General features: G+C 43.2%; 1 protein-coding gene across 9 annotated transcripts in view; it reads left to right on the top strand.

The window, feature by feature from the left end:
- The window catches only part of LRRFIP2 (LRR binding FLII interacting protein 2), a 125,707-nt gene that overhangs the window by 67,575 nt on the left and 31,916 nt on the right, over nt 1–26,216 (top strand). For 4 of the 9 annotated variants that reach the window (XM_032792619.2, XM_032792616.2, XM_032792615.2 and 1 more), the window contains 3 exons: nt 13,029–13,073; nt 13,926–14,039; nt 14,531–14,602. In XM_032792619.2, coding sequence (XP_032648510.1) covers nt 13,029–13,073; nt 13,926–14,039; nt 14,531–14,602 — 231 coding nt within the window. Of the gene's footprint in view, nt 1–8,050; nt 8,120–10,336; nt 10,451–13,028; nt 13,074–13,925; nt 14,040–14,530; nt 14,603–26,216 lie in introns of all 9 variants that reach the window. The other 5 variants (XM_032792618.2, XM_032792617.2, XM_032792623.2 and 2 more) reach the window with 2 other exon arrangements.

Here is a 26,216-nt window from a genome sequence, read left to right as displayed (position 1 = left end):
TGAGATCATTAAATGTTCCCCTATCAACCATAACAACTTTCTGTGGTGTATTTGGTATGTCACAGCTTCATGTGCTAGAACATAATCTGACATAGTTTAGTACAGATTGGAATGAAATTGGGCTTGATGCAGGAAGGTACAGTGTGTATTATCTGTTGCCTTTTGTAGATCACAGATGCAAATATAAACAAATACCTTGGCCTCTACAAAAATTGCATCTAATATTTAACACTAAGGATTTCTTCCATAATTGAGGACTGGGAAAAGGCTTCCAATTAAACCAGGCTTAAAACATAGCTGCTAGAAAAAGTACTACTTCCTTTGGTAGAACCAAGGGGGTAGGGGGGAGAGAATGGTGGTGGTTGTTTTTTTGGCAGGTACTTAGATCATAGAATATCAGGGTTGAAAGGGACCTCAGGAAGTCATCTAATCTAACCCCCTGCTCAAAGCAGGACCAATCCCCAACTAAATCATCCCAGCCAGGGCTTCGTCGAGCCTGACCTTAAAAACTGCTAAGGAAGGAGATTCCACCACCTCCCTAGGTAACCCATTCCAGTGCTTCACCACCCTCCTAGTGAGAGAGTTTTTTTTTTTTTTTTTTCCCTAATATCCAACCTAAACCTCCCCCATTGCAACTTGAGACCATTATTCCTTGTTTTGTCATCTGATTCCACTGAGAACTGTCTAGATCAGGGGTAGGCAACCTATGGCATGCATGCTGAAGGCGGCACACAAGCTGATTTTCAGTGGCACTCACACTGCCCGGGTCCTGGCCACCAGTCTAGGGGGGCTTATGTTTTGTTTTAATTTCAACTGAAGCTTCTTAAACATTTTATAAACTTTACTTACTTTATATACAACAATAGTTTAGTTATATATTGTAGACTTATGGAAAGAGACCTTCTAAAAACATTAAAATGTGTTACTGGCACATGACACCTTAAATTAGAGTGAATAAATGAAGACTCGGCACACCACTCCTGAAAGGCTGCCGACCCCTGATCTAGATCCATCCTCTTTGGAACTCCCTTTCAGATAGTTGAAAGCAGCTATCAAATCTTCCCTCATTCTTCTCTTCTGCAAACTAAACAATCCCAGCTCCCTCAGCCTCTCCTCATAAGTCATTTTTGTTGCCCTCCGCTGGACTCTTTCCAAATTTTCCACATCCTTCTTATAGTGTGGGGCCCAAAACTGGACACAGTACTCCAGATGAGGCCTCTCCAGTGCTGAATAGAGGGGAGTGATCGCGTCCCTCTATCTGTTGGTAATGCCTCTACTTATATAGCCCAAAATGTTGATAGCCTTCTTAGCAACAAGGGCACACTGTTGACTCATATCCAGCTTCTCATCCACTGTAATCTCTAGGTCCTTTTCTGCAGAATTGTTGACTAGCCATTCGGTCCCTAGTCTGTAGCAGTGCATGGGATTCTTCCGTCCCAAGTGCAGGACTCTGCACTTGTCCTTGTCCTTGTTGAACCTCATCAGATTTCTTTTGGCCCAATCCTCCAATTTGTCTAGGTCCCTCTGTATCCTATCCCTACCCTCGAGTGTATCTACCACTCCTCGCAGTTTAGTGTCATCTGCAAACTTGCTGAGGGTGCAGTCCACGCCATCCTCCAGATCATTAATGAAGATACTGAACAAAACCGGCCCCAGGACCGACCCTGTGATTTTGTTGGAGGACCTGCTGCTGTTTTCAGCGTGTGTTTGTGATGCCCTTACCAGTCATCATTGACATTTCCCGGGTAGACAACACCTACATTTCTATTTTAAAATAAGTAAAATAAAAAAAATTCAGACCCCGTTTGTACATCACAGAGAAGCAAAAAAAGGCAGTAAGCTAATTTTTTTTTCTTTGCAGGTCACCATTAAGATTGGAACACTCATTTTAGCTCTCATTGTCAGCTTCATGTACTGTACCCCCGTTATGTTTGAGGTTGGGAAAACAATATGTTTATTAAATCCATAAAAGTGATTTTTTTGCATCCGTTGATTTTGTTTTTTGAGAATTATCTTGTAGGTGAATGTAGAGTACATATCTAATAGTCCAGCCTTTTGACTTAATTGTACTCCTTTTCAACAACAGTTGTACGTTTAGCAATTTTATTTGCTTACCTACAAGTCTTTCACTTTTCAAGCCAGTATGAAACTTTCATTTTCTTATTTTCAGATTTTGCTGTCCCTTTTAGAATTTAATAGTTACAAACCTAATTTCCTATTCGAGTGCTTGTTCATGTCAATTCCAGTCAGGTGTGTGCACACGTGCATGCCTGCATGGCAGCCGGAAGATTTTTCCCCCTAACAGTATCCATCAGGTCGGTCCCACCGCCTCCTGGAGTGGCACCATCATGGTGCTGAATGTAGGGCCTTGACGACCCACCACCTCCTCAGTTCCTTCTTACTGCCAGTGACAGTTAGCTGGAACTTCCCCTTGCTCTTGTTGTGACAAGCACATTTGCCAGTCTGTGTATAGTTGTTATTAATTAGTTTTTGTAGTTAGTGTTAAGTAGTTAGTAGGTACTTTACTTAGGCCTGGTCTCCACTGGGGGGCGGGGGGGAAGGGATCTAAGTTACACAACTTCAGCTACGTGAATAACTTCTTAAGTTTCCTTTGGAGGGGTTTCCCTCCAGTTCTGTCCCAGCACTAGGGCATGCTGTGGTCTCCCTGGCTTCAAAGCCTGTGAAGTGTGCAGCAAGTGTATGCCCAGAAGCGATCCTCACACTTAATGTTTGAAGTGTTTGGGGGAGAGCCATCAAAAGGATTGCTGTAGGATCTGCAGGGGGTTTGCCCCAGGACACTGAAAAATAGAGATCAGCGCCTGAAGTGGCACTCCGGCCCCAGTTCAACCCTGAGTCGGTGGACCTGGCGCCAAGTATCTTCTCCTCAGTACGCAGAGCCCTAGAACTGTCGGCACAGGGATTGATGCCAAGTAAAGACAAGGACTCTCAGCACCATCATGGCTTCGCTCATGGCTCACATGCTGCAGGCAGGCAGCAGTCTCAATCGCCAGTGCTGCAGAAGAAGAGGCAGCCAGATAGAGGTTGTTCCCCACCCCTGCAGCTAGACCCATGGAGCTGGCTGTTGTGAGACCCAAGTTGGGCCACACTACTTTGTCCCCACTGCCAGAGGTGGTCGCGTCAACTCCTGCCCCTGTGGAAGGGCAGTCAGATCTGAACCCTTCTTGCTTGCTGAGGCTGAGTCAACAACTATGTCTTCCGTCGACCCTGGGAGTGATTGAGGCAGCCCGGGACCTACTCCAACTTATGGCACTGTTCTCTCCCCGCTGAGACGGGATAGGTCACTGGCACCGGTCGCTCCCTCAGCACTGCCAAGGGGAAAGCCTGCAATGATGTCCCGGCAGTCTCCATCCCCGGTGCACCACTCCCCAGCACCAGAACAGGGTCAGCAGCCTTGTCGGTCCCTGAGCCCTCGGTGTGGACCCTCCGTGCCTCGAAATACCACTCCTCCATGGTCCTCCTTTTTGGAGACCTTGGAGTCAGAGTTGGACTCCTATCCTTCTTGTAGGATCAGAAGTAGACTGTCCAGGTATCACGAGTCTGACACCCTTACCCAGCACCATGGCCCATGCAGTGGTGGCCCCTGGCACAGTGGCTGTTTTGGACTTACTGGGCCTTTCACCAAGGCCAAGGCTGGAGCCAAGGTTCACATTCCAGGGCAGCATCGGTGCCTTGGCCACTTTTGTACTCCCCCCAGCACCATCAGCATCGACAGGATTGGGAGTAGCTCCATCGCTCCTTGCCGTCACCATCCCAACCCCTACGCCAGCCTCAGTGGTATCAGCTCCGATGACCTCAGCACCCACAGCCCCGACACCATTGGTTCCAGCTTCGACAACTTTGGCATTAGCAGCCTCAGCACCAACGCATACAGCTCCAGCACTGAGGGGCACTGCGCTGCTTGTGTTGGCTCCAGCCCTGTAGAACTGATAAATGAAATTGTTTTTAATTGTTCACTTTATTAATGTAACTTCTGTTCACCATTCACTACGCTTGCCATATTGTAATTCAAACCCCATTTTAAAACACTCACTCCATTTTGTAAAAGCTTCCTCCAACCTTCATTTTTGCAAACCCTGCTGTAATCTTATTAGTTAGTTTAGATGTGTGAATGAGGCATGTATGGATGATAAAATCAACCTCCAGCCCCAGCCTGTCCTGATGAGGTGAAGTTCAACTACCAACGGCTGAAGACCTAGACAACAGTTAAACAAAGTAAAAAGCATCCACCCTAAAAAGAAAAGGACAAAAGAACAACAGAAGGAAGATCAAAGCCAGGTTCAAGGCTGAAAGTCACGCCTGCAATTGACGGGTGATCAATCCAAACCCAAAGGCAGCGTGACACAGCAAGACCTATAGACTTTGAATCCAAACTAAAAGCCTGTAAAAAAGAAGGGTGAGATAAGAGACTTTGGGTAACATTCTGCTGCCAACATGGAGCCAGCCACCTGCTGATTAATTTAACAACAGCAGAATGAAGCAACTCCCATGAACTAACATAGGGAAAAATCCCTATAAAGCTGGACTCTGAAGACTGAGGACTTTGAGTCTATGGTTCTGCTGCCAGCCTCCAGGAGCATCAGGTGCACCTGACCCGGACTCGGCTCCACTCTTGTGTACAGAGTACCTGGCCAGTATTCTGTCACAAGCAACTTTAGGCTGGTAACTATAATATCTACACAGAACTTGTATGAATGATTGTGTGAATGTATTTTATATATATATAATCATAGGAATAAGTAGCCAAACAACATTGTTTGCTGTTATCTTTTATTTTATTATGGTATTTACAATAAATGTGACAAATGTCTTGTCCCCTTTAATAAGATCCTGCTAGTTTTTATTGGTATAACAGCCCAGGATCTCCAAGTGCCACGGGACACTGTGGGTGTGGAGGGAAGAGAGCAGCCATTCCTTGAGGGGGTCTCTTCCTTTCCCTTTTTGGGTGAAGCGCTGGCAGGCACTTTGGTAGCCCCGGCCCTGCAGGACAACGGGGTCCTACAGCAATTGCTGAAGAGGGATGCCCAGGGCCTGGGCATTCAGGCAGAGGAAGTAGTGGAGGATTCAGATCCAATGGTGGGTATCTTCGCCTCCTCCAGACTGACAGGTATTGCCCTACCTCTCATAAAGACCATTGCTCACACCACAAAAACCTTTCGGCAGACTCCAGCTTCATTGCCCCCTACAGCTAAGTGCAATGAAAGACATTATTTTGTGCCATCCAGGTGCTGCAATCACTTGTATACCCAGCCTTCACCAGATTCCCTGGTCATGGACGCTGCTAACCAACACGAGTGCCAGGGCTACCGAGTCCCCCCTACCCCCCAAAGAATCGGAGGCGAAACGACTCAGCCTTTTTGAGAGAAAGGTCTACTCCACTGGTGGCTCGCAGCTCCACGTTTCTTATCCGCAGGCCATTGTCAGCAGCTGCTACTACTACAATACATATGGGGCAATGGCAAAGTTCACAGAACTGCTGCCGCAGGACTCCCGTGCCAAATTCTCAGCCCTAGTTGAGGAGGGCAAGTTCATTTCTCGAATTTCACTGCAGGTCGCTCTGAGCAGGGCTGATGTAGCCACTTGGGTGATGGCTACTGGGGTTGCCATGAGAAGGGTTTCATGGCTCCAGGTCTTAGGTCTGCCATACGAGTTTGGACAGCGTCATGTCTCTGCCTCGCCCAGTCCTCAACTCCCTCCAGTGGTGGCTGGACCCACAGGTAGTGTGTGCAGGGGTCCCCTTCACCGGTCCTCAGCCATCCCACTCACTCGTGATGGACGCATCAGCTTTGGACTGGGGAGCACATCTGGGAGACCTCAGGACACAAGACCTCTGGTTTTAGGTGGCACTCACACTCCATATCAATATCAGAGCAGAGAGCATGCCAGACTTTCCAAGACCACTTGACAGGGAGCTGTGTATCAGTTATGACAGACAACACCTGGCTGTTCTATATCAACAAACAGGAGGGTGCATTCTCATCTCCTCTGCATCAGGAAGCCCTCAGGCTGTGAGACTTCTTCCCTAGTTCATTCGATACACCTGCAAACATCATACCTCCTGGGAGTACAGAATAAGTTGTCGGACAGTCTCAGCAGGTCATTTTGTGACTATAAGTTGTTCCTGTGCCCGGATGTCGCAAACTCCATGTTCCAATGGTGGGGCTTTCCCTAGATGTACCTGTTCACCACATGATGCAGTTTTGCTCCTTCCTGAATCTCAGCCCGGGCTCCATCGTGGATGTATTCCTCCTCCCATGGGGAGGCCGTCTCCTTTGTGCCTTCCCACCCATCCATCTCATTCACAAGGTGCTTCTCAAGATATAAAAGGAAGAGGCTTCAGTGATATTGATAGCTCCAGCCCGGTCCTGCTAACACTGGTACACATTTCTCATGGAAATGTCCGTGGATGCCCCGGCACCTTGCTGCTCATCCCAGACTTAATAACTCAGGATCACTGCTGTCTCCAGGACCCGAATCTCGAGTCGTTGCCCTTCACAGCGTGGAAGCTCCATGGCTGAATCCCCTGGAGCTCTCCTGTTTGGACCTGGCTAGACAAGTCCTCCTTGGCAGTAGGAAACCCTCCAGCAGGGCTGCCTCCTTTGCCAGGTGGAAGAGATTCTCAGTCTGATCAGCACAGCATCATTTGTCCCTGACGCTCACCTCTATACCTTTCATACTTTACTACTTTCTCCATCTCAAGCAGCAGGAACTGTCCATATGATCAATAAGGGTTCTCTTGGCCGCCATCTCTGCCTTCCATCCAGGCACAGAGGGCCGGTTGGTCTTTGCTAATCCTATGATCAGCCGTTTTCTGAAAGGTCTTGACAGGTTATATCTGCACGTTCAATAACCGTCCCCAACTTGGGACCTCAGTCTGATCCTTTCCAAAGAGATGGGTCCACCCTTTGAACCCTGGCGACTTGTTCCCTGCTCTATCTGTCATGCATGGTGGCATTTCTGGTAGCAATAACCTCAGTCAGGAAGGTGTCTGAGCTTGAGGCCCTAACATCTTAGTCTCCTTACACCGTGTTCTATAAGGACAAGGTTCAGCTCGGGCCACATCAGCTTTCCTCCTTAAGGTTGTCTCTCAATTTCACATCAGCCAGGACATCTTCCTCCTAAGCCGCACTCAAACAGCAGGGAGCAGAGGCTTCACTCATTAGATGTCCACAGTGCACTAGCCTTTTACATTGAAAGAATGAAACTGTTTAGGAAGTTCATTCAACTGTTTGTGACAGTGGCAGACAGGATGAAGGGTTTTCCAGTCTCCACCCAATGAATTTCCTTGTGGATCACATCTTGCAGCCGTGAATGGTATAACCTGGCAGAGGTGCCTGTCCCTCCATTCACAGTGCACTCCGCTAAGGTCCAGGCTTCTTCAGCAGTGTTTCTGGCACAAGTTCTGACCCAGGAAATAAGCAGAAGTCCTCCAGACATATTTCACTGTGCTTTACGCGATTTACTCAGCAGGCCAGAGATTATACAGCCTTTGGTAGAGTAGTGCTCCAGTCAGTGGACAACTCCAACCCCACATCCTGAACTTAGCCTTGGGAGTCACCTGATTGGAATTGACATGAACAAGCACTTGAAGAAGAAGAAACAGTTACTCACCTTCTCATAACTGTTGTCCTTTGAGATGTGTTGTTCATGTCCATTACAATACCCTGCCGCCTACTCATCTGTCAGAGTACCCAGCAAGAAGGAATTGAGGGGGTGGCAGGTGAGTAGGGCCCTATGTTGAGCACCATGATGGCGCCACTCCAGGGGGCACCTGAACCAACCCAGTGGATACTGCTATGGGAAAAATCGTCCAGCTGCCATGTGTGCACGCACACACCTGATTAAAATGGACATGAACAACACATCTCGAAGAATAACAGTTATGAGAAGGTAACTGTTTTTTCTTTAAATTTGTGTTTTATGTACTGCGTGTGTCTCATTCCCGGATATTCTGTGAATTACTTATTTCAAGATAGAAATTGTTTGGACTGCAGTCAATCAGCTGTAAATACATGCATTTTAATCTTTGTAGTTTACAGACAATGAAACAGGAAATACCACATCCTCTAATCGTGCCATCCGAGGGCGGAGTGATAGCATGGTGAGCCAGGTTGCATGCAATTATCTGATGCTATTGGTGGTATCTTAACTTTTTTTAAGATCCCTAATTACTTAATTTATTATAGCATATACCGTTCCACAGATGTGAAGGGCTGCCTGTGAGAGAAGGAAAGTAGACACCCCTATTCACTTACAACTTATGTGCACCCATTTGTTATGTGTACGCTGAGTTGTGTTTTCTTGGAATCCATTATATTACTTGGGCAGAGTTGTATGACATCTCTATATGTGTCTTATAATGCAGCACAAATAAGACAGTTGACTTTACTTGTACTGTGTGAAAGTTTTTGAATTACTTTTTATGCTAATTCAATTTTTAAAGAAATATAATTATAGGCAGAACTAGTAGAGCCACCTATACTTGAGTTGCTAAATATTACTTCCCATTATAAGACCCTGTTTTCAATTGCTTATAACTTTGCCAAATTTTAACTTTTCTGGCTGAAATTTTCCATACCAGATATCTGCATCTGGCTGAATGTTTTTTGAAAATTTCAGCGAAACTGGTTCCGATGTTTCAGAGAATGAGATTAGGGGAAAATACATGGATTTAAAACAAAAACAAAAACATTTTTTTGTTGAGAAGTTCTAGAACAGGGGTGAGCAAAATACGTCCCGGGGGCCGGGTCTGGCCTGGCCTGTCTAACATTTCTGTCCAGCCTCCTCTGCTCCTCTGAGATCTTGGAGTCTGGACCACTAAAAGTCCCGTTGCGCAGTGGGACGTTCAGGAAGGCTGACTGCCTGCCTGACTGCCTGCCTTGGCCCCATGCCACTCCTGGAGGTGGCCAACTGTTGCTGGCACGCCTCTGTGTGCTGCCCCCTCCCCCAGCACTGTCTTCCTAGCTCTCATTGGCTGGAAACCGTGCCTGTAGCAGCCAGCCACAGCCGCTTTAGGGAGCAGCATGGGGCCACGGCATGCAGTCAGCCTGCCTGAGCCCTGCTGTGCCACCAGTCGGGATCCGCCTGTTTGTAGCACTTCCCGTCCAGAGCCTGCACCTCGCATCCCCTCCCGAACCCTAACCCCCTGTAATTTAGATATCTTCAGTCTTATCAGCACACTTTTATACACATGTAACGTTCATAGCTCTGATCACATCTCCAGCTCTGAGATAAAATGATTAACATCGGGAAATGCTTGATAAGGGGATACTTTCCATTGAACATATTACATTTGGGCACTGCTACCCAGAGCCAGCACCCTGTGCCGGCAGCAACTCAGGCATTACTGTACTACCCCCAGTCCCGCCGACAGGGACAGCTGCCGGTGAGCCTGGTGCCCACCTCAGTGAGCAGGATTGGGGGTGGGACAGCCATTCTGGAGCAGCTGCTGACGCGGGGTGCTGGCTTCTGGGAGTGGTGGCCCAACATGCTGCTGCTTTTGCCACTGCAGTTCCCAATAGAGCCCTGCAGCTATACAGATATGGATGCAGATATAAATTTTGTATCCGCGCAGGGCTCTGTCCACCAGATTATAATGTGGATAATTATAACTTGTTCTAATCCACACTCTGTTCTGTTACCAGGCTCTGTTTATTTTTGCAGATACTGTGTACTTAATTTTGTACTTAATGATCAGTTTTCCGAGCTGTACTTGTGATTAGAAAGCTTACTCTTTTTACTGTTATAAAGCTGCCTTTTTTTTTTTTTCTTTTGTGATTGGGGAAAGGATCTCAAATAGTGTTAAACTGCAATTGTCATTCATTGTCCATTTTATCTTGCGCAATGTTGGTGCCAAAACTCATTTTAAATTGAAATGGGAAGGTAAAAGTCATAAATGTTAATTGTTTCAGAGGAAGATATCAGTAACCTTAGAAATGCTGTAAATCATAATTTAAGAATGCGATCAAACTGTTGAATAGTCACAGGGAAAGTAGTGGTAGATCTGAGACACATTCTTTTTTGACAAAAACAAATGTATTGGTATTGTGCACTTAAAACTAATATACATGTGTAAGTCTTTCAATAGGAACATTTAAATTACCAAAAACAGTAAGAAGAATTCAGTCATTGTATCATTATTAAACTTGAGAAATGCCAAGAGCAAATTGCAGTAGTTGATATTTTTAATTTGATTTATATTGAAATATAAGTGTACCTTATAGTGGAAAGGGGTTTTGTTATCTTCATTCAGTGAAAATGTTTTCCATTCTACCCTTAATTCATCTTTCCTTTTTCCTTTTTTAATCTGGCTTTGAAGTCAACTGATTTTTCTGATCAAAGTGAAACTGCAGCTGATTATTTTAGTCGTTCCAATCGCAGGGGGAGCATTGTTTCTGATGTGGACGATGCCAGTATCCCAGATTTAAATAGTGTGAGTGTAATGCATATTATGATATTGTAATGAATACAACGAACTACTAATGCTGTTTTCTTGCTTTTCTGAAAAAAAAAAAAAAAACTGCCTGAAAAAGGAAAAAACCTCAAACAGTAGAATTTAGTCAATAGTGAATGAGTTTTCTAGCTGTTTTTTAAACTAACTGCCAGTTTCTTTCTTAGAAAATAACATAAAAAACAAATCTTTTATCTCTTGGAATGCTGTTTTTTTAATGAAGTTCAGAAAATTATTTTGTACTTTGCCTGAGATACACATGAATTTGTAATGATCTAATTGTATATAATCATGTACTGGAATCATTAACAGTTGCTGCATCCATTTGTATGAGTGCTATGCATACCTGAAAAAGAGCTTTGTGTAAGCTTGAAAGCTCCTCTCTCTCACCAACAGAAGTTGGTCCAGTAAAAGGCATTACCTCACCCACCTTGTGTCTCTAATATCCTGGGACCAACATGGCTACAGCAACATTGCATGCTATGAATAAGTAAGGAATGTACAATGTTCGAGTGTCCTTTATATAATAAGCCTAAAAATCTTTGAGACTAAACTGTGGTTTTAGTCTGAAATAACAAGTTACTGTGCAAAACTGGCATCCTTTTGTTCCACAAATCTTATTTGCAGAGTGTTTTCAAAGAGTATCTGCTTGCTTTAGTGACAGCAAAAAAACAAACAAAAAAGTTTGGGGTGCTGGTAGCCATCCCATGGCCACACAGTTATGGGAGTGTAAGCTGGATTCTACTTGTTTTCATGTATTGACAAAATTATCTTAATTTCAATTGCAGGGCCACATTCTACCATCAGGTTTCAGAGTAGCAGCCATGTTAGTCTGTATCCGCAAAAAGAACAGGAATACTTGTGGCACCTTAGACTAACACATTTATTTGAGCATAAACTTTCATGGGCTACAGCATCCGATGAAGTGGGCTGTAGCCCACGAAAGCTTATGCTCAAATAAATTTGTTAGTCTCTAAGGTGCCACAAGTACTCCCATTCTACCATCAGTTACTCCTGTTTAACTGAGCAAAGAATTTGGTGCCAAAAATCCCTTCTTTTTCTAGTAGACTGTCCCAATCATTCAGATACAATAAACAGCTAGTCTCCCCCCACTACTAAATTTACAATTACTTGTAAGAGTAGAACCACACTTTAGGTTAACAAAATATTTTTTTCTGTTCAGATGAAAAAAATGTAGTGCAGTATTATTATTGTCACCACCACGTATGTTATTCACCATCACTGTATGCAGCTCTATGTTCAGAGCATAGGTAGATGTCGGTTGCAATGTGCATTCTGTTTCAAACAGAAATTTAAGCTTGTAATTTTTTTAATTTACTTTTATGGATATTAGCGTTCTCTGTTACAAGGATGTGACAATGTGTTGAGAGTGGTTAATTGCATCATTTTCTTGTTTAGTAGAATTGCTGTTATGTGAATGGATTCTTAATTCTTGTTTTTATGGTAGCAATAAAAATTACATAATTAAAATTTTCTAATTGATATTCTGTAGGGAAGATTGGATTCAAAGGGAATTTTAAGTTACAACTCTTTGAGAGACAGCCCTTATCAGATAATCAAACAGTAGACTGTCTTAATCATGGCTGTCTGCTTCAGGTAGTACCATATGTTGCACTGGCAGCTCTAAAGGTGAAACCAGGAAAGAACATGAGACATGGAGAACTGATGTCTTCAAAACTGTATGAACTTTGCTTCTGCTGTGATGCCAAATCCTTTTAACTCTTCTGTATTAGTTTAGGGCAAAAAGAATTAGATATTTGTGTTGAAGACAATTATTGGATAAGTTGTTCTGGAGGAGCTACTTATACTTATTAAAAATCTATAGATTTGTAATGTCTTAGGCTTACATTTCATTTGGATTTTTGACTGAAGAAAATGTTGAAATAAGTCTGAGTAATAAAATTAACACATTCACACAAAAGTTTAGTACATCTTGATTCCTATGACAGATGTGTGTGTTTCTGGTCAAGCTTGATTAATTAAAATGTTGAATGAAATAAATAGTAAGGTATTGTAAATAATTAGCCCTCTTCTATCCTGCCTTCTTCAACCTCAGTTATTTGTCTTGATGTGACTGCCAGTTCTAACAAATAGTGTGGTGTATTGTGACGCGAATGTGTTTTCTGGTGACTAGATTAAGACACTCAAACTGATTTCACTTGTGATCTAAACCAGACTTCCAAAAAGGTTCGTGTTTGCTATTTTGCTTACCATCGCAATCACTGCTAAGCTGAGATTTATAATACTGAAAATAATTTCTGTTCAGTTCTTTAATATTAACAAAGGCTTTTACCTGAAAGGTTATCTAAAATTTCTGAAGTTTTATTTTTAAGTATAACCATTAATTTATTTGTAAATGCTACAATTAAAATAAGAACTTTTTAATTTTAGGCCTAACAATTAAGTTTTGGAGCATTGTACATAATCCACAGGATTACAACAAATGGTTTACATCTCATTATGCTTGGTGAACACAAAGGTGGTACAGCTGTTCAGTCACAAAATGAATAATTATAATCACTTTTTTTCCTCTTTCCAGCTGGAAGAGAAGTGTGACAAACCGTATTCTGAAATTTACACAAGGGTATGTTTGTTAAAAGATTGAAAGTCAATTGTCTTGCTTTAATTATAGTCCATTTTGAAACGTCTCCAAAAGTTTATATGCCATGTGTTTTAGTGGTATTTGTATTCTAATACTTTGACAGTTAATTGCAAAACGACGCTTGTAAAGCTCTGTGTAAAGCCTAGCTAACATTCCTGTTCCTGTCCCTTTATTTCCCATTGGAAGGGAATATCTCTTAAAGGAGCTATTTTATTTATACAGTTCATCCCCATATGTCAGGAAATGTTGAGCAAAGAGATTGAATTTGAAGGGGATAGGACTAGAAAAACTCAGATTTTTTTTTAACTGCTGTTTCAGACATTGCTCCAAGTCCTTGTGTGGGAGGGATTAAAATGACTATTAAAGGTGTGGAAACTTTGAGATTGTTCCAGCACTACAAGCCCACTAGCAAGATGTACCTAAGTACAGAACTTCAAATTTCTGTAGGATATAAGTAAAATTATGATGATTGATAAGCTACTTACTTTAGTTTTTCTCTTCACTGTTAGATCACCTCAACCAAAGTGTTTTGTAAACATCTCATCAACAAAACAGATTATATATCATAGCAAGCATATGGAGCCAGCAGACCAAGATATAAACTAGATTTTGGAAATTAACCTTGGTCAAAAGTATGATATAATAGAACCTGAATTTTAAGTCAGGTATAAAACAGGATTTTTTAAATATATGTTTTCAGTGTTTTAATTGTAAAGTAATTTATTATGAGAAATGTGAGATATATCACAAAGTGGGATGCTACCACCTCAGAAAATGTCACAGTATGGATCCTGATATAGTTTATTCTTTTTTTTTTTTTTTTTTTTTTTTAAGCCGGCATCTCGCAATTCAGCAAGTACAACTCCTCTGAGTGGGAATTCATCCAGACGAGGAAGTGGGGATACAAGCAGTTTGGTGGATCCTGATGTTTCATTAAATGAATTACGGGTAAACTGTGTTACTGATTTGAAAAAGCAGGAGGGTTTATGTTTAATATGATGGGGCAATAGAGAGAGAGATCGGATTTCTGTTGTTTGACATAGAAAAATATAAAATGTGATGGATCATTTTAATGACGGTGAGGAAACATAGATGCATGTTATAGCAATGTTACTACTTACATAAGTAAATGTTTGTGGCACTGGAAGCTGAGTACTGAAACAAATTTTATTTTAATAATAGAAATTGTTGGATAGATTTAAGAAATGGGACTGAGTAGTTTTCAAACAATGGTTGCATAACAAAATAGTCAGAATTTTTCACAGAATTGAGGAGCATTTTCAATTTCTATGTTTAAAAATGTTATGTATATTTTATTTTGCACTCTTTGGCATTTGACTGAAAATTATGCAAAGCTAACGTCCTGTTTTCTTCGCAAAATTTTCAGCTGTAAACTATTTTCCGTCTTTTATACAATGGTTCATTCCTATGTCCTGCAGGATATCTATGACCTTAAGGACCAGATACAAGATGTAGAAGGGAGATACATACAGGGACTTAAAGAACTAAAGGTATAAGGGCTCACCATCCCAAGTATGCATTTTATATGGACATATGTTGGTAATGGAGATTTTATCAGTTCCACTAACTGCACATAGCTTTACTAACTAGATTTTTTAAAATATTTCTCTGAAGCATGTGCTTAACCTGCAATGCATAGGATGGATCAGATTTTTGCATGTGTAAATTACTAAAATATACTATTTCCCTGTAGATTCAAAGTTATTTATTAGTCTCACATTAAAATAGCATTACCGTTTTCCCATCAAGTGCCAATAAGATGAAAACTAATATTTTAATGGAAAATAAATGCACATTAAAAATCCATACAATATGTGAAAAAAGACAGAAATGGGATGTCGTTCTGACAAACAAAATAATTTAACCAAGGAAATTGTCAAGAATTAAATTTATACATTTCAGAAAATGTTAGTTAAAAACCCAAAAATATTTTTTAAAAATACACTGTCTCATGTGTATTGGATTCAGGAGTAGATGAGTCTTTTATGGCCTATTGATATATTAGTATCAAGTGAGAGAGGTGGATTTTTTTAGTATTCTTTGTTTGCACTCTGGCCTTCTTTTTCTGTCATAAGCCTTGTCTACACTTGCAAGTTGCAGCGCTGGTGAGGGGGTTACAGCGCTGCAACTTAGCAGGTGTCTACACTTAAAAGCTCAGCCAGCGCTGCAACTCCCTGTTTGCAGCGCTGGCTGTACACCTGGCGTCTGCTTCGGTTGAGGGAGACCAGCCTGGGATTGCCAGCGCTGAGTCATCAGGTGTGGACACTCACCAGCGTTTTTCTGCTACAGGTATTTAGGACTTATGCCCAGGCATTCCTTTTCAGCCTTCTCTGGTCAGGGCTTAGCACTCCACTGCCCTGGGCTCAGAGCCTGGAGAGGAGGGAGAGCGGCGGCCTTGCGGACTCCGTCCCGGAGAGCGGGTCGTCGAGAGCGCGGGTTTGCCGCGCTACCGGCCGCGAGAGGGGCTCTGCCGCGCTCCGGGGAGAGCGGGCTGCCGGAGCTCGCGAGTGAGAGCGGGGCTTGCGGAGCTCCGGCGGTGAGAGCGGGGCTGCCGGAGCTCGCGGCGGTGGGGCGGGGCTTTGCCGGAGCTCGGCCAGGAGAGCCGGAGAGCGGGGTTGCCGCAGCTCCGGTGCTGGGGCTCAAGTGGGGTCGATGGCGAGCTCTGGGCTCTGAATGACCCCCAGGGGCCAGGCTGTAACTTTTCTGCTCCGTGACACCCAGGTGTCCTCGAGCGGCGGCTGGTCACTAGTCTCCCCCAGTTTGCCCCGTTCCAGCTGGACCGTTGCAGGGGGCCGGTGCGCTCTGAGGTCTCATCCCAGAGGCCGAGGAGGGCGGGGGGCTCCCCCCAACAAGCCAGTGTGACCCTAGGGGGCTGACGCTCTGCAGCCCCCACCCCCAGAGCTGGGAGCAACGCCACCAGGCCTGTGTCTCCATCCAGTTGGGTTCGGGGTGTCTCCCCACGCTACGGCATTGCCCGGTGCTGGGCGGCTGAGTAGTCCCTCTTTTCTCAGCTGGGCAACCCAAGCCGGAGCTGCCAGGGGTTCTGCAGCAGCGGCTGGGGGTTGAGGCTCCGTGGGCAGAGTCTCAGTGCTCCCAGTGCCCCAGCAAACACCAGTGTCTTGCATTCCCGCCCCTGGGGGAGGCAATCACTACCAGACGAAAGTGGGTATGTTCTCAACGTTGTCTCTGAAGATGTGTGTGCCTCCGTTTCCCCTCTGGCGACTCGATAGCTAGTGATGCAGGAGATGTGCAGCGACCCCTAGAGGGCAGGCGGTGATGGCCGACAGTCTGCAGAGAAAGACGACAACTCTGGTAGCCGCAAGGGTGGTAACTGGACGGGCCCCGCACTGTGAGGATCAGCAGACGTGGCTGGAGAACGCAGGTGCCCTGCTGGCCTGGGAAGAGACAAAGCCGGGGGCAGCTGGAAGGGGTCAGTCTCCTGGGACTCAGGGGAAGTTCCCTGGGCATTGCCCCCCACCCCAAGGCACTTTGCTGATGTCCCCTGGTGGGTGCTACCACCGATCCTACGCTTTTCTGTGATCAGTGGCCAACTTGTCTGCTCTGCTCCTGGGGACTGGGTGTGAAGTTTTCCTGTGATTTTTTTCCCAGCACCTGGTCTGCCTAACCCCCTGGCAGCAGTTATGGAAAAAGCCAGACAGGGACCCAGCCTGCGCCCCCCCCCCCACAAGCCCGTGATTCAAGAATGTGTTCAGACCAATGGTAGACATGCAGGCGACACTACCGTGGATGCCTAGTCCATCCCAAAACTCAGCAACATTGTGCCCCAATGCTTCCTCAAACAACCCTTTCTTCAGCATCTGGTGCTTACCACCACAACTGCACCAACACCAGTGACGTTCACCTCACCAGCCCCTGATACACTACGACCGCTTTACCCAATGCATCCAACACCCATCACCATGCAGCATTTTTAATCCCAAGTTGAGCAGCTATAGGCAGCATGCCCCCACGTGCAGAGCAGGCCCAGATGCCCCAAGTTGCACAGCAGGCGTGCAGAGCCCTCAAGGCAAGAATATTCAAACCTGAGTGTAAATGGCTAATCACAGTAGGCCCCCCCTTTTTCCTGTTTATATGTGTTATTTTTAATAAAGGATTTCTTGTCTTTTTATCACTGTTATATTATTACAGAACTGAACAGTCTACACAGTAAAAAATAGAACTGCCAATCAATGAAACCACTGCAAGTACTGCTGTGAGCAATGCTCCTTAATGCATGTGGGAGGCCAACATTACGTTGGCTTTCAGCCTCAAAAGTGCTCCTTTAAGGCATCCCTTATCCTGAAGCACTGTTTCTTCCGCGCTAGCTGGGCTCTCTCGCCTGCTCTCTGGCTGAGGCAAATTCAGCCTCAGGCGTTGAACCTTTGGAGGCCCAGTCGTCACGCTGAAGGTTTCACCTTCCTTCACAAATATTTATGGGAGTACAGCCGCGGGTTATTAACGCTGGGGATGCTTGCTTTCCAACACGCATGTTAGTCTCCCGTAGAGACTTCTCCATCCCCCTTCAAACTGGCAAACGCCACTCCACAGTCATCGTGCACCGCTCAGCCTGTATTTTGAACAGGTTTCTTCTCCTGTCAAGCTTCCCTGTATCGTTTCATGAGCCAAGGCTTATGCATAAGCGGAGTTCTCCAAGGTCACAATGGCATTTTCAACTGTCCCCAACTGTGATCTTACGGTCTGGGAAAAAAGTTCCCTGCCTGCAGCTCCGCATAACAGGCCACTGTAATCCGAAAGATCGTATGCTTCTGCCACCTTTCCAGGCCATCCTTTGTTGAAACTGTCAGTGAAACGCCACGGTGATCCACAAGGCTCGGAGAACCATTGAGAAATACCCTGTCCGATTAATGCTTACTCAGGATGCCAGGTGGGGCTGGTGCCAGGATAGGAATATGCGTCCCATCCATTGCCCTTCCGTCCACGAGTTAGGAAACCCATTTTGGGCAAAGCCATTCCACAACTGTCCGTGCACATTCTCCCCGAGGTCACAGGTTTTGAACAGGATGCGATAATGGCCGACTACTTTGGCATCACCCTTATTCCCAACGGTCGACTTCCCACTCCCAAACTTGGTTTGCGGACCGATCGGTAGCTGTCTGGAGTTGCAGCTTCCAGATACTGCACATTGCACCCGCTATCTCCACTGACAGGGACTCTCAGTCTCGTGTCCCGTGCGCCGCGCGGCTGGCGGCGAGCTCAGCACACAGAGTCCCAGAAAGTGGCTTTTCGCATCCTAAATTCGTGCAGCCTACTGCCGTCATCCCAGACTTGCAGGCCGATGTGATTTCCCACCACCAGTATTGTTTCGTCCGAGCCAAAGCGGCGTTCCGCTGCAGAGCACGTCCCCGTTACTGCACAAGCAATTTGGTGTCAGCAGTGCTTCAGCATGCATTATTTCATCATTCTGCAGCTCTCCACTTACTTTGAGCAATAAGGAATAGATCAACTGCCAGACGGGATGTGCTTTGCAAATTCTCTAGCACAATACCTAGCAGCTCGGGCTCCATTCTTCCTGAAATCACGCAGCGATCAACAATGGCCAAATGGCTGATAAAGGAAGGATGCACCACGGGTCGTTGAACAGGAAGCGGAAATGACCCGCACCCTTCCCGTCCCGCTTCCACAACCCCCAGCAGGCAATTGGGACGAGGTGCTCATTGTGGATTAGCTGCCACAATGCACACTCAACACAGCGCTGCCAACCAGTGCAAGTGTGGACACTTGCCGTGGTCGCTTCAGTGGGACTACACTTGCAGCGCTGCAGTACACAGACTGTACGACGACAGCTGTAACGGCCAGCGCTGCAAAACTGTAAGTGTAGACAAGGCCATATACAAAAGATTCTCATTGTCCTAGTCCTTTGTCATAGTTAGCAATATGTTGCTTAATATTTAAAGTACAATTACTTTCCCATTTGGTTTACTTATAATTGACATTCTTATCTTTGTTTTCTGTCCAATTAATTTATTTAAGAAATAACTTACAATTAATTTACATTCTGAAGCCTTCCTCCCTCTTTCTCGGCTGTGCCCAGAAGAAACTGGATGTAGAGGAGAATTTGATCTGTCTCTTTCAGCATATTCTTATCCAGATGCCTGTATTCAAATTTCTTGTGAATAGTAATATTTAAATATGAAGAGCTCTTAATTGTAATTATTTCTGATGCGTGCACACGCACTTACACCCATTTAAGATGCTCTTAATGATCAAATAGAATTCTGACCTTACCTAATTTGCATTTTACAGCGATTGTTTTGTTTAGTAGCCTTCTTGTGGAGGAATTTAAAGAGAATCTGTAATATATTCTGATAAAAGGGAAGTCAAACACATTTTAAAGTCAACATTTCATTATTCTACACTAGCCCATCTCCCTTTCAGAGAATGAGTGCATAAGCGATCAGAACAGCTAGTTTAAGGTTATGAAGTACATAATTTGTATCTCCTTGATGTTAGTGTATTAATAGGCCTCATAGTAAAATGGTCAAAATCCTTTTTCTTTTTTTTTCCCCTGTAGCCTATTGAATCCTTGATGCAGTCTTATGAATTTCCTTAATGGTGGCAGAGCTGGAGGATATCTGTCTTTAAGAACTCATGTTACTGTAGATGCTGATGTCAAAAATTCTGTAATGACTCTATAACTACAGGTTCAAATATAAATATGGAGTTCTTATTTAACTGTCAAAATATTTATTATTTTACAAGTCCTCTATTTTCTTGATCTTGTCAAAACACTTTGCATCCACAGGCCTTTATCATTTAACAACTTGAAAAAAATACCTTTTTTGTTAACTCTGCATTGCACCTGAAAGAATATTTTCAAAACGGGATTAATGCTAATAAACATGAAGTACTTTGTGCATGCTTGTCTACATCTCATAAGTGATGTTATGAATCATTAGGAATGTTTTATTTGCAGATAATGTGATGATTGCTTTTCACTTACCATATAGCACAAGCTATCAATACAAATTAACATTCTAGAAGCTTTGCTTGGCTGACATCAGATTTAAAAAGTGGATTACTGTTGTTACTATTGTAATTTTAAAAGAATCCTTAAGGGCTCTAATTTTAAGATACTTAAGCACTAGTCCAGTATTATAATTTTGTAATGGATTTTTTTCCAGTGGCATGATCATACTCAGAGCTGACATGAGTTGCAGGTCACCAAAACAAGAAGTCAATATATTTATTATATACATTCTAAATATTCTCATAAGTATTTGGAAATCATTGCATCTATAGTCAAGAACGTCTTAAGTTTGATCCTATTTCTTATAAATGTCCATCTCCTGATGTGTTGTATTACTACTGGGTCCTTTTTAAGCTTTGGCTCAGTGGCACTACGTGTTTTTTTCCCTTTCAAGACTCAGGAAATGTCATCTTGAGAAATTCTCCATTGCACCATATTCTCTGTTTACTCTGCCTCCACTTGTAAGGTAATGATTCTCTGTAGCTCTCTTCCTTCTCCTAACAGGGAAATTATTTTTTTTCTTGATCTCTGCCTAGTAGTTTTCTGTTGGGCACCTTTCAGAGCTGCCTGGAAATCATACCAGCTTTGCAATTCCCACGAGTGCTTCTCCAATAGTGGAGGAGTAATGACCTGCCAGCCAACCACTTTCCTGTTCCTAAGGCTTGTGTTCACCCTTCAAGATCTCTAGAATAGCTGAGAAATATACAGATTAAAAAAATTGTGCAAGGGATAGAAAATGTCCAGATTGTGGTTCCACCCAGTTTAACTCAGTTATGTGTGGCTTCTGCCACTAGTGCCATCTATCCTCAACTCAGTCTGAAGGGAATCCTTCCATCTTTTTCAGGCTTTCTGACTTTTGGACTTAGCTCTACGAGTGTGCAATCTGCCTCCATTGCTCTCCTCAGGTCAGCCTGACTAATTTATATAGCCTCTCCACTTTAGATTCCCAGCTAAAATTTCAGGTGATTTTATTCTTACGTTTGCCTGTACATTTTTATTTCCATTTTCCAGCCCATTTCCCCCTAGAATTCAAAGTGTCTCCTTCCAGAATTCTTACAAGTCAGTATTATCTCTGAACCTGACCAATAGATCTATGATACTGATACTTCTGCAGAATCTGCTGCCTGTAGAAGCCATCATCCATGTTTCTTCTCTGGAGAAAGGGGGACAGTTTTTTCTTAAGATGTTTTATGGCCTCTAAGAAAGAGGGTGGCTTTTGTCCAGTGAAGGACTTGATTCTCGCAGTCAGGAAGGTGAAATTCTGGATGGAACCCATAGCATTGATTCGGGAGATATCAACAGGGGGCTATGTGTTTTCCGTTAATCTCAAGGTCTACTTCCCATTTGTAGTAACGTCTTTGAGATTGTCATCAGCTCCCAGAGTATTTCAGATGTCATATAATTTGGATGATGTACTGATATATTTCCGCAACAAGGGAAATGCCCTGTGACTCTCTTCAGACCACCAGATTAATTCAATAACATGAGTTTGCGACCAACTTGATGTAGAGATCTTGCCACCCCAGAATCTATTTCAGAAGATCAAGTCTGATTCTTCCTGTGTTCCAAGCTCATTAAATATCAGCCCTCTAGTGTCTGCAACTTCTGGTGATCTTCTGTGCAGATGCAGTCCGTTGAGCCATGATATATCTTTGAGTTCTTTTGCACTTCATCCTGGCAACTGAAACTAGCAACATAGGAGTATGAACAAGCTGATTGGGCTATCTTATCCATTTCATAGCTCACTCAAGTGGCATGTTTCCTTCCTTGTGCATAACTGTATAGGCAAGCCACTCCGCTACCGTGCTGAGACGAGAAAGCACTTAGTCCAGTGATCCCAAGGATAAACTCATTTCATTTCACCTTTTGAAGCTGAGAGTGCAGAGGGATATTGTCAAGTTTCTCCTTCCAAAAATTGTGCCATCTCCAAAATATCTCTAAATATAGAAAAAAGAGTGGTTTCACCCTCACTTATTGCAACACGCAGGGAAGCATTACTTGCAAAAAAAAAAAAAATCCCAAAAAATAAAACCACACACACACACACAGAAGTCATAAGAAGTCCTACAGTTCTGGAAAATCTGGGCTGTTTTATTTGGGCCTCAAATGTCATGGTGAAGATGAACCACCAAAACAGACTGGTTGAGTTTAAAAGATCTCTTCCTGTGAGAATAGGAACAGAGTTAAAAAATTTTCAGCTTCTAATCTAGAAAGGGTTGGTTAAACAGACACTTTTCAAATCAACTCAACAAACAAGTTCTTTTATCTTATTCCAGACATTGGCATCAACCACCTTCGAAGATGGGTATTTTTTTTTCTTTCCATTGGATGGGTCTTCAACTGTACCATTGCCAAGAGAGAAAATATAATTTAAAATATCTGGGAGGAGTGTGCCGTAGTAAGTCTTGTAATCAGACCTCTGGGAGCTGCCAGTTATGAAGGACTTTGATGAGGAAAGTCCTCATGGAGACTGCTCTTCCTAGCTGGAACTTCAAAACTGAAGCCTTGTATCACCTGATTACTCCAGAGAACTAGTAGATTTCGTCATTATATCAAGAAAGTTGTGCACGTTCCGTATATATAAAATAACGTGAAATATATGGTTTTCCTGGTATGATCAAAGGACAATAAACACCTTTTAGGCCACTATAGAAGGAATGCTAATGTCTCAGTTGTCCAGTTTTCAAAGGGGCCTGTGCCTCAGTTATTTTAAACCAGGTGTCTGTTCTTAAAACAATCCATTTTCTCTTTTGTCTGAAAAGTCACCTCTTCAACCTCTGCAGATTTTCTCATCTCTAACTAAAATTTAACCTATTGTACAATGGAATTCGAATTTAGTCCTCCAAGTTCTCACCAAGTCTTTCTGTTGGCACCTGCCTTTTCCTCATGATGAGCAAATTTTTTTTTCTCAGCAGTCACCTCAACTAGAAAAATACGTCAACAAAGGGACCGCTTTTATTATAGACCTGTAGTTGCAGTTTTTTCCAGAGATAATTGTGGTTTTTATACCACTGTGGAATTTGTCCCCAGTAGAGTCTCTTTCTATTTTAACATGAGAACATAAGGAGGACCATACTGGTTCAGACCAATGGTCCAGCTTGTCTGCCAGATGCTTCAGAGGGAATAAACAGAACAGGGCAATTATCGAGTGATCCATCCCTGGTCATTCAGTCTCATCTTCTGGCAGTCAGAAGTTTAGGGACACTCAAAGCATGGGATTGCATCCCTAATCATCTTGGCTAATAACCGCTAATAGACCTGGATAAACTCATGGAGGATAGTTCTTTTTTGAATCCAGTTATACTTTTGGCTTTTGCAACATCCCCTGACTGCGAGTTCCACAGGTTGGCTGTATGTTGTGTGGAAAAGTACTTTTGTTTCTTTTATGCCTGTTAATTTCTTTGGGTGTGACTCCCGGTTCTTGTATTATGTGAAGGGTTAAATAACACTTCCCTGTTCACTTTCTCCACACCATTCATGATTTTATAGATCTCTATGATATGCTCCCTAAGGCATCTCTTTTTAAAACTGAACACTCCCAGCCTTTTTAATCTCACCTCCTATGGAAGCTGTTCTGTACCCTTAATCGTTTTTGTTGCCCTTTTCAGTACTATTTTCCAATTCTAATATGCATCTTTTGAGATGGAGTGACCAAAGAGCATGCATTGTTCAAGATATGGGCATGGCATGGATTTATATAGTGACTCATTTTCTTTCTTATCTATCCTTTTCCTAATGATTCTTCATATTCAGCGTTTTTGATTGCTGCTGCACTTCAAGCAGATGTTTTCAGAGAACTATCTGCAATCACTCCTATCTATCTTGAGTGGTAACCGCTAATTTTGATCACTTCATTTTGTGTTTGTAGTTGGGATTATGTTTTCCAGTGTGCATTACTTTTGCATTTATCACCAATTAACTTCATCTGCCATTTCATTGCCCAGTCACCCAGTTTTGTGAGATCGCTTTGTAACTCTTTGTAATCAGATTTCGATTTTAACTACCTCGAGTAATGTAGTGTCATCTGCAAATGTTGCTACCTCACTATTTACCCCCTTTTCCAGGTGATTTATGAATGTTGAACAGCACTTGTCCAGTACAGATCCTTTGGGGACCCTACTATTTGATTTTTCTCCACCATGAAAAATTACCATTTTTTCCTACCCTTTGTGTCCTATCTTTTAACCTGTTATTGATCCATTAGAGCAATCGTCCCCAACCTTTTCTGTGGGACGGGCACCGGACGACTAGCTGTCAAGGACAGTGGCCGCTAGACTAGCGGTCACCGAAATGCCGCTGTGAAGTGGCAATGTCAAGAGGTGCTGCCGCCGAAATGCCGCCATGAAGCAGCAGCATCAAGAGGCGTCGCTGCCAAAATCCCGCCGAATTTCGGCGGGATTTCGGCAGTAGCACTTCTTGATGTTGCGGCATTTTGGCGGCTGCTTGTCTGGCGGGTGCACGTGGATACCCCGGTGGGCGCCATGTTGGGGACCCCTGCATTAGAGGACCTTCCCTCTTATGCCATGACTGCCTACTTTGCTAAGACCCTTTGGTGAGGGACCTTATCAAAGGCTTTCTGAAAGACCAGGTATACTATATCCATTATATCACTGTGGTCCACGTATTTGACACCCTTAGAGAATTCTAATAGATTTGGCGAGGCATGATTTCCCTTTACAAAGTCATGTTGACTCTTCCCCAACATATTGTGTTAATCTATGTTTTTGATAATTCTTTACTATAGTTTCAACCAATTCGCCTGGTGATGAAGTTTAGGCTTACTGCCCTGTAGTTGCTAGGATTACCTTCAGAGCCTTTGTTAAAAATTGGCATTATGTTAACTATCCACCAGTTAGTAGTTCTGTAATTTCATATTTGAGTTCCTCAGAACTCTTTTGTAAATACTGTCTGGTCCTGGTGACTTCTTATTGTTTAATTTATCAGTTTATTCCCAAATCATCTTTATTGGTGCCTCAATCTTGGACAGTTCCTCAGATTTGTCACCTAAAAAAATGGTTCAGGTGTGGGAACCTTCCTCACATCCCCTGCAGTGACGACTGATGCAAGGATTTCATTTAGTTTCTCCTCAGCCTTGTTTTTCTTGAGTGCTCCTTTAGTATCTGTTATCCTGTGGTTCCACTGATTGTTTGGGCTTCTTGCTTCTGATGTACTAAAAACATTTTTGCTCTTAGTTTTTGTCTTTTGCTAGTTGGTCTTCATATTCTTTTTTGGCCTGCCTAATTATATTTTTACACTTTGTATTTTCCTCAGTAGGATATGACTTCCAGTTTTTTAAAATGTCGTTTTATCTCTAGCTACCTCTTGTACCTTTCTTTTGTTGGTCCTCTTACTGTTTCGGTATGGTTTTTGGGGTAGGGGTGGGGGTACATATTGTGTGAGCCTCTATCGCGTTTTTCAGAAGTTTCCTTGCAGCTATTTCACTCTCGTCTGTTCCTTTTAATTTCCATTTAAGCTCCCTCCCCTGCCCCCCTCCACCCACCCAAATCTGCACATCCTTTGGAAATACTAAGGGCCATAAAACTTTATTTGATCTTACTATGGAATGGCATAAAACTAATGTTCTTTTCATGGGCAAAAACACACCTTAAGGCTTATAAATTTATCAGTCAGGGACTCAATGCACACTCAACTAGAAGAACAACCACTTCATAAGCAGAATTGATGAGAGCTACTGTTGATGAGATCTGCAAGGCAGACACTTAATTTTCAGCAATTAATATTTTCACCATTCATTGCAGAATTGTCATAGTGACCTAAGCAGAAGTTGTGTTTATGCTGCTCTTAATCTAAAATTAGAAATTCCTTTGTATATAGTTGTATAAAGCTTTTATCTATATTTTATTTTTTGTTTTGTCCCACTCTGACTTTAATATCTGGTTACTCTTTGCTACTTCCCAGAGTATGGAGACGCATGAAAAATTTCCTTACCTGTAATTTTTATTTGTTATGGTTTTCCATCTTCTGATTATATATGACTTCCACTTTGAAGATATCCGTTATTTTCTGATGGAACATAGAACAAATGAATGTTTTTTCATCATGCTCATAAACCATCATATTCTGCAAGTTTAGTCTATTAATTTATCCATGCACGA

The sequence above is a fragment of the Chelonoidis abingdonii genome, chromosome 2, assembly GCF_003597395.2.
Source record: "Chelonoidis abingdonii isolate Lonesome George chromosome 2, CheloAbing_2.0, whole genome shotgun sequence".
In the NCBI taxonomy this organism is placed as follows: domain Eukaryota; kingdom Metazoa; phylum Chordata; order Testudines; family Testudinidae; genus Chelonoidis; species Chelonoidis abingdonii.
The sequence above is the reverse complement of the archived record's forward strand: the minus strand, read 5'-3'. Positions and strand labels throughout refer to the sequence as shown.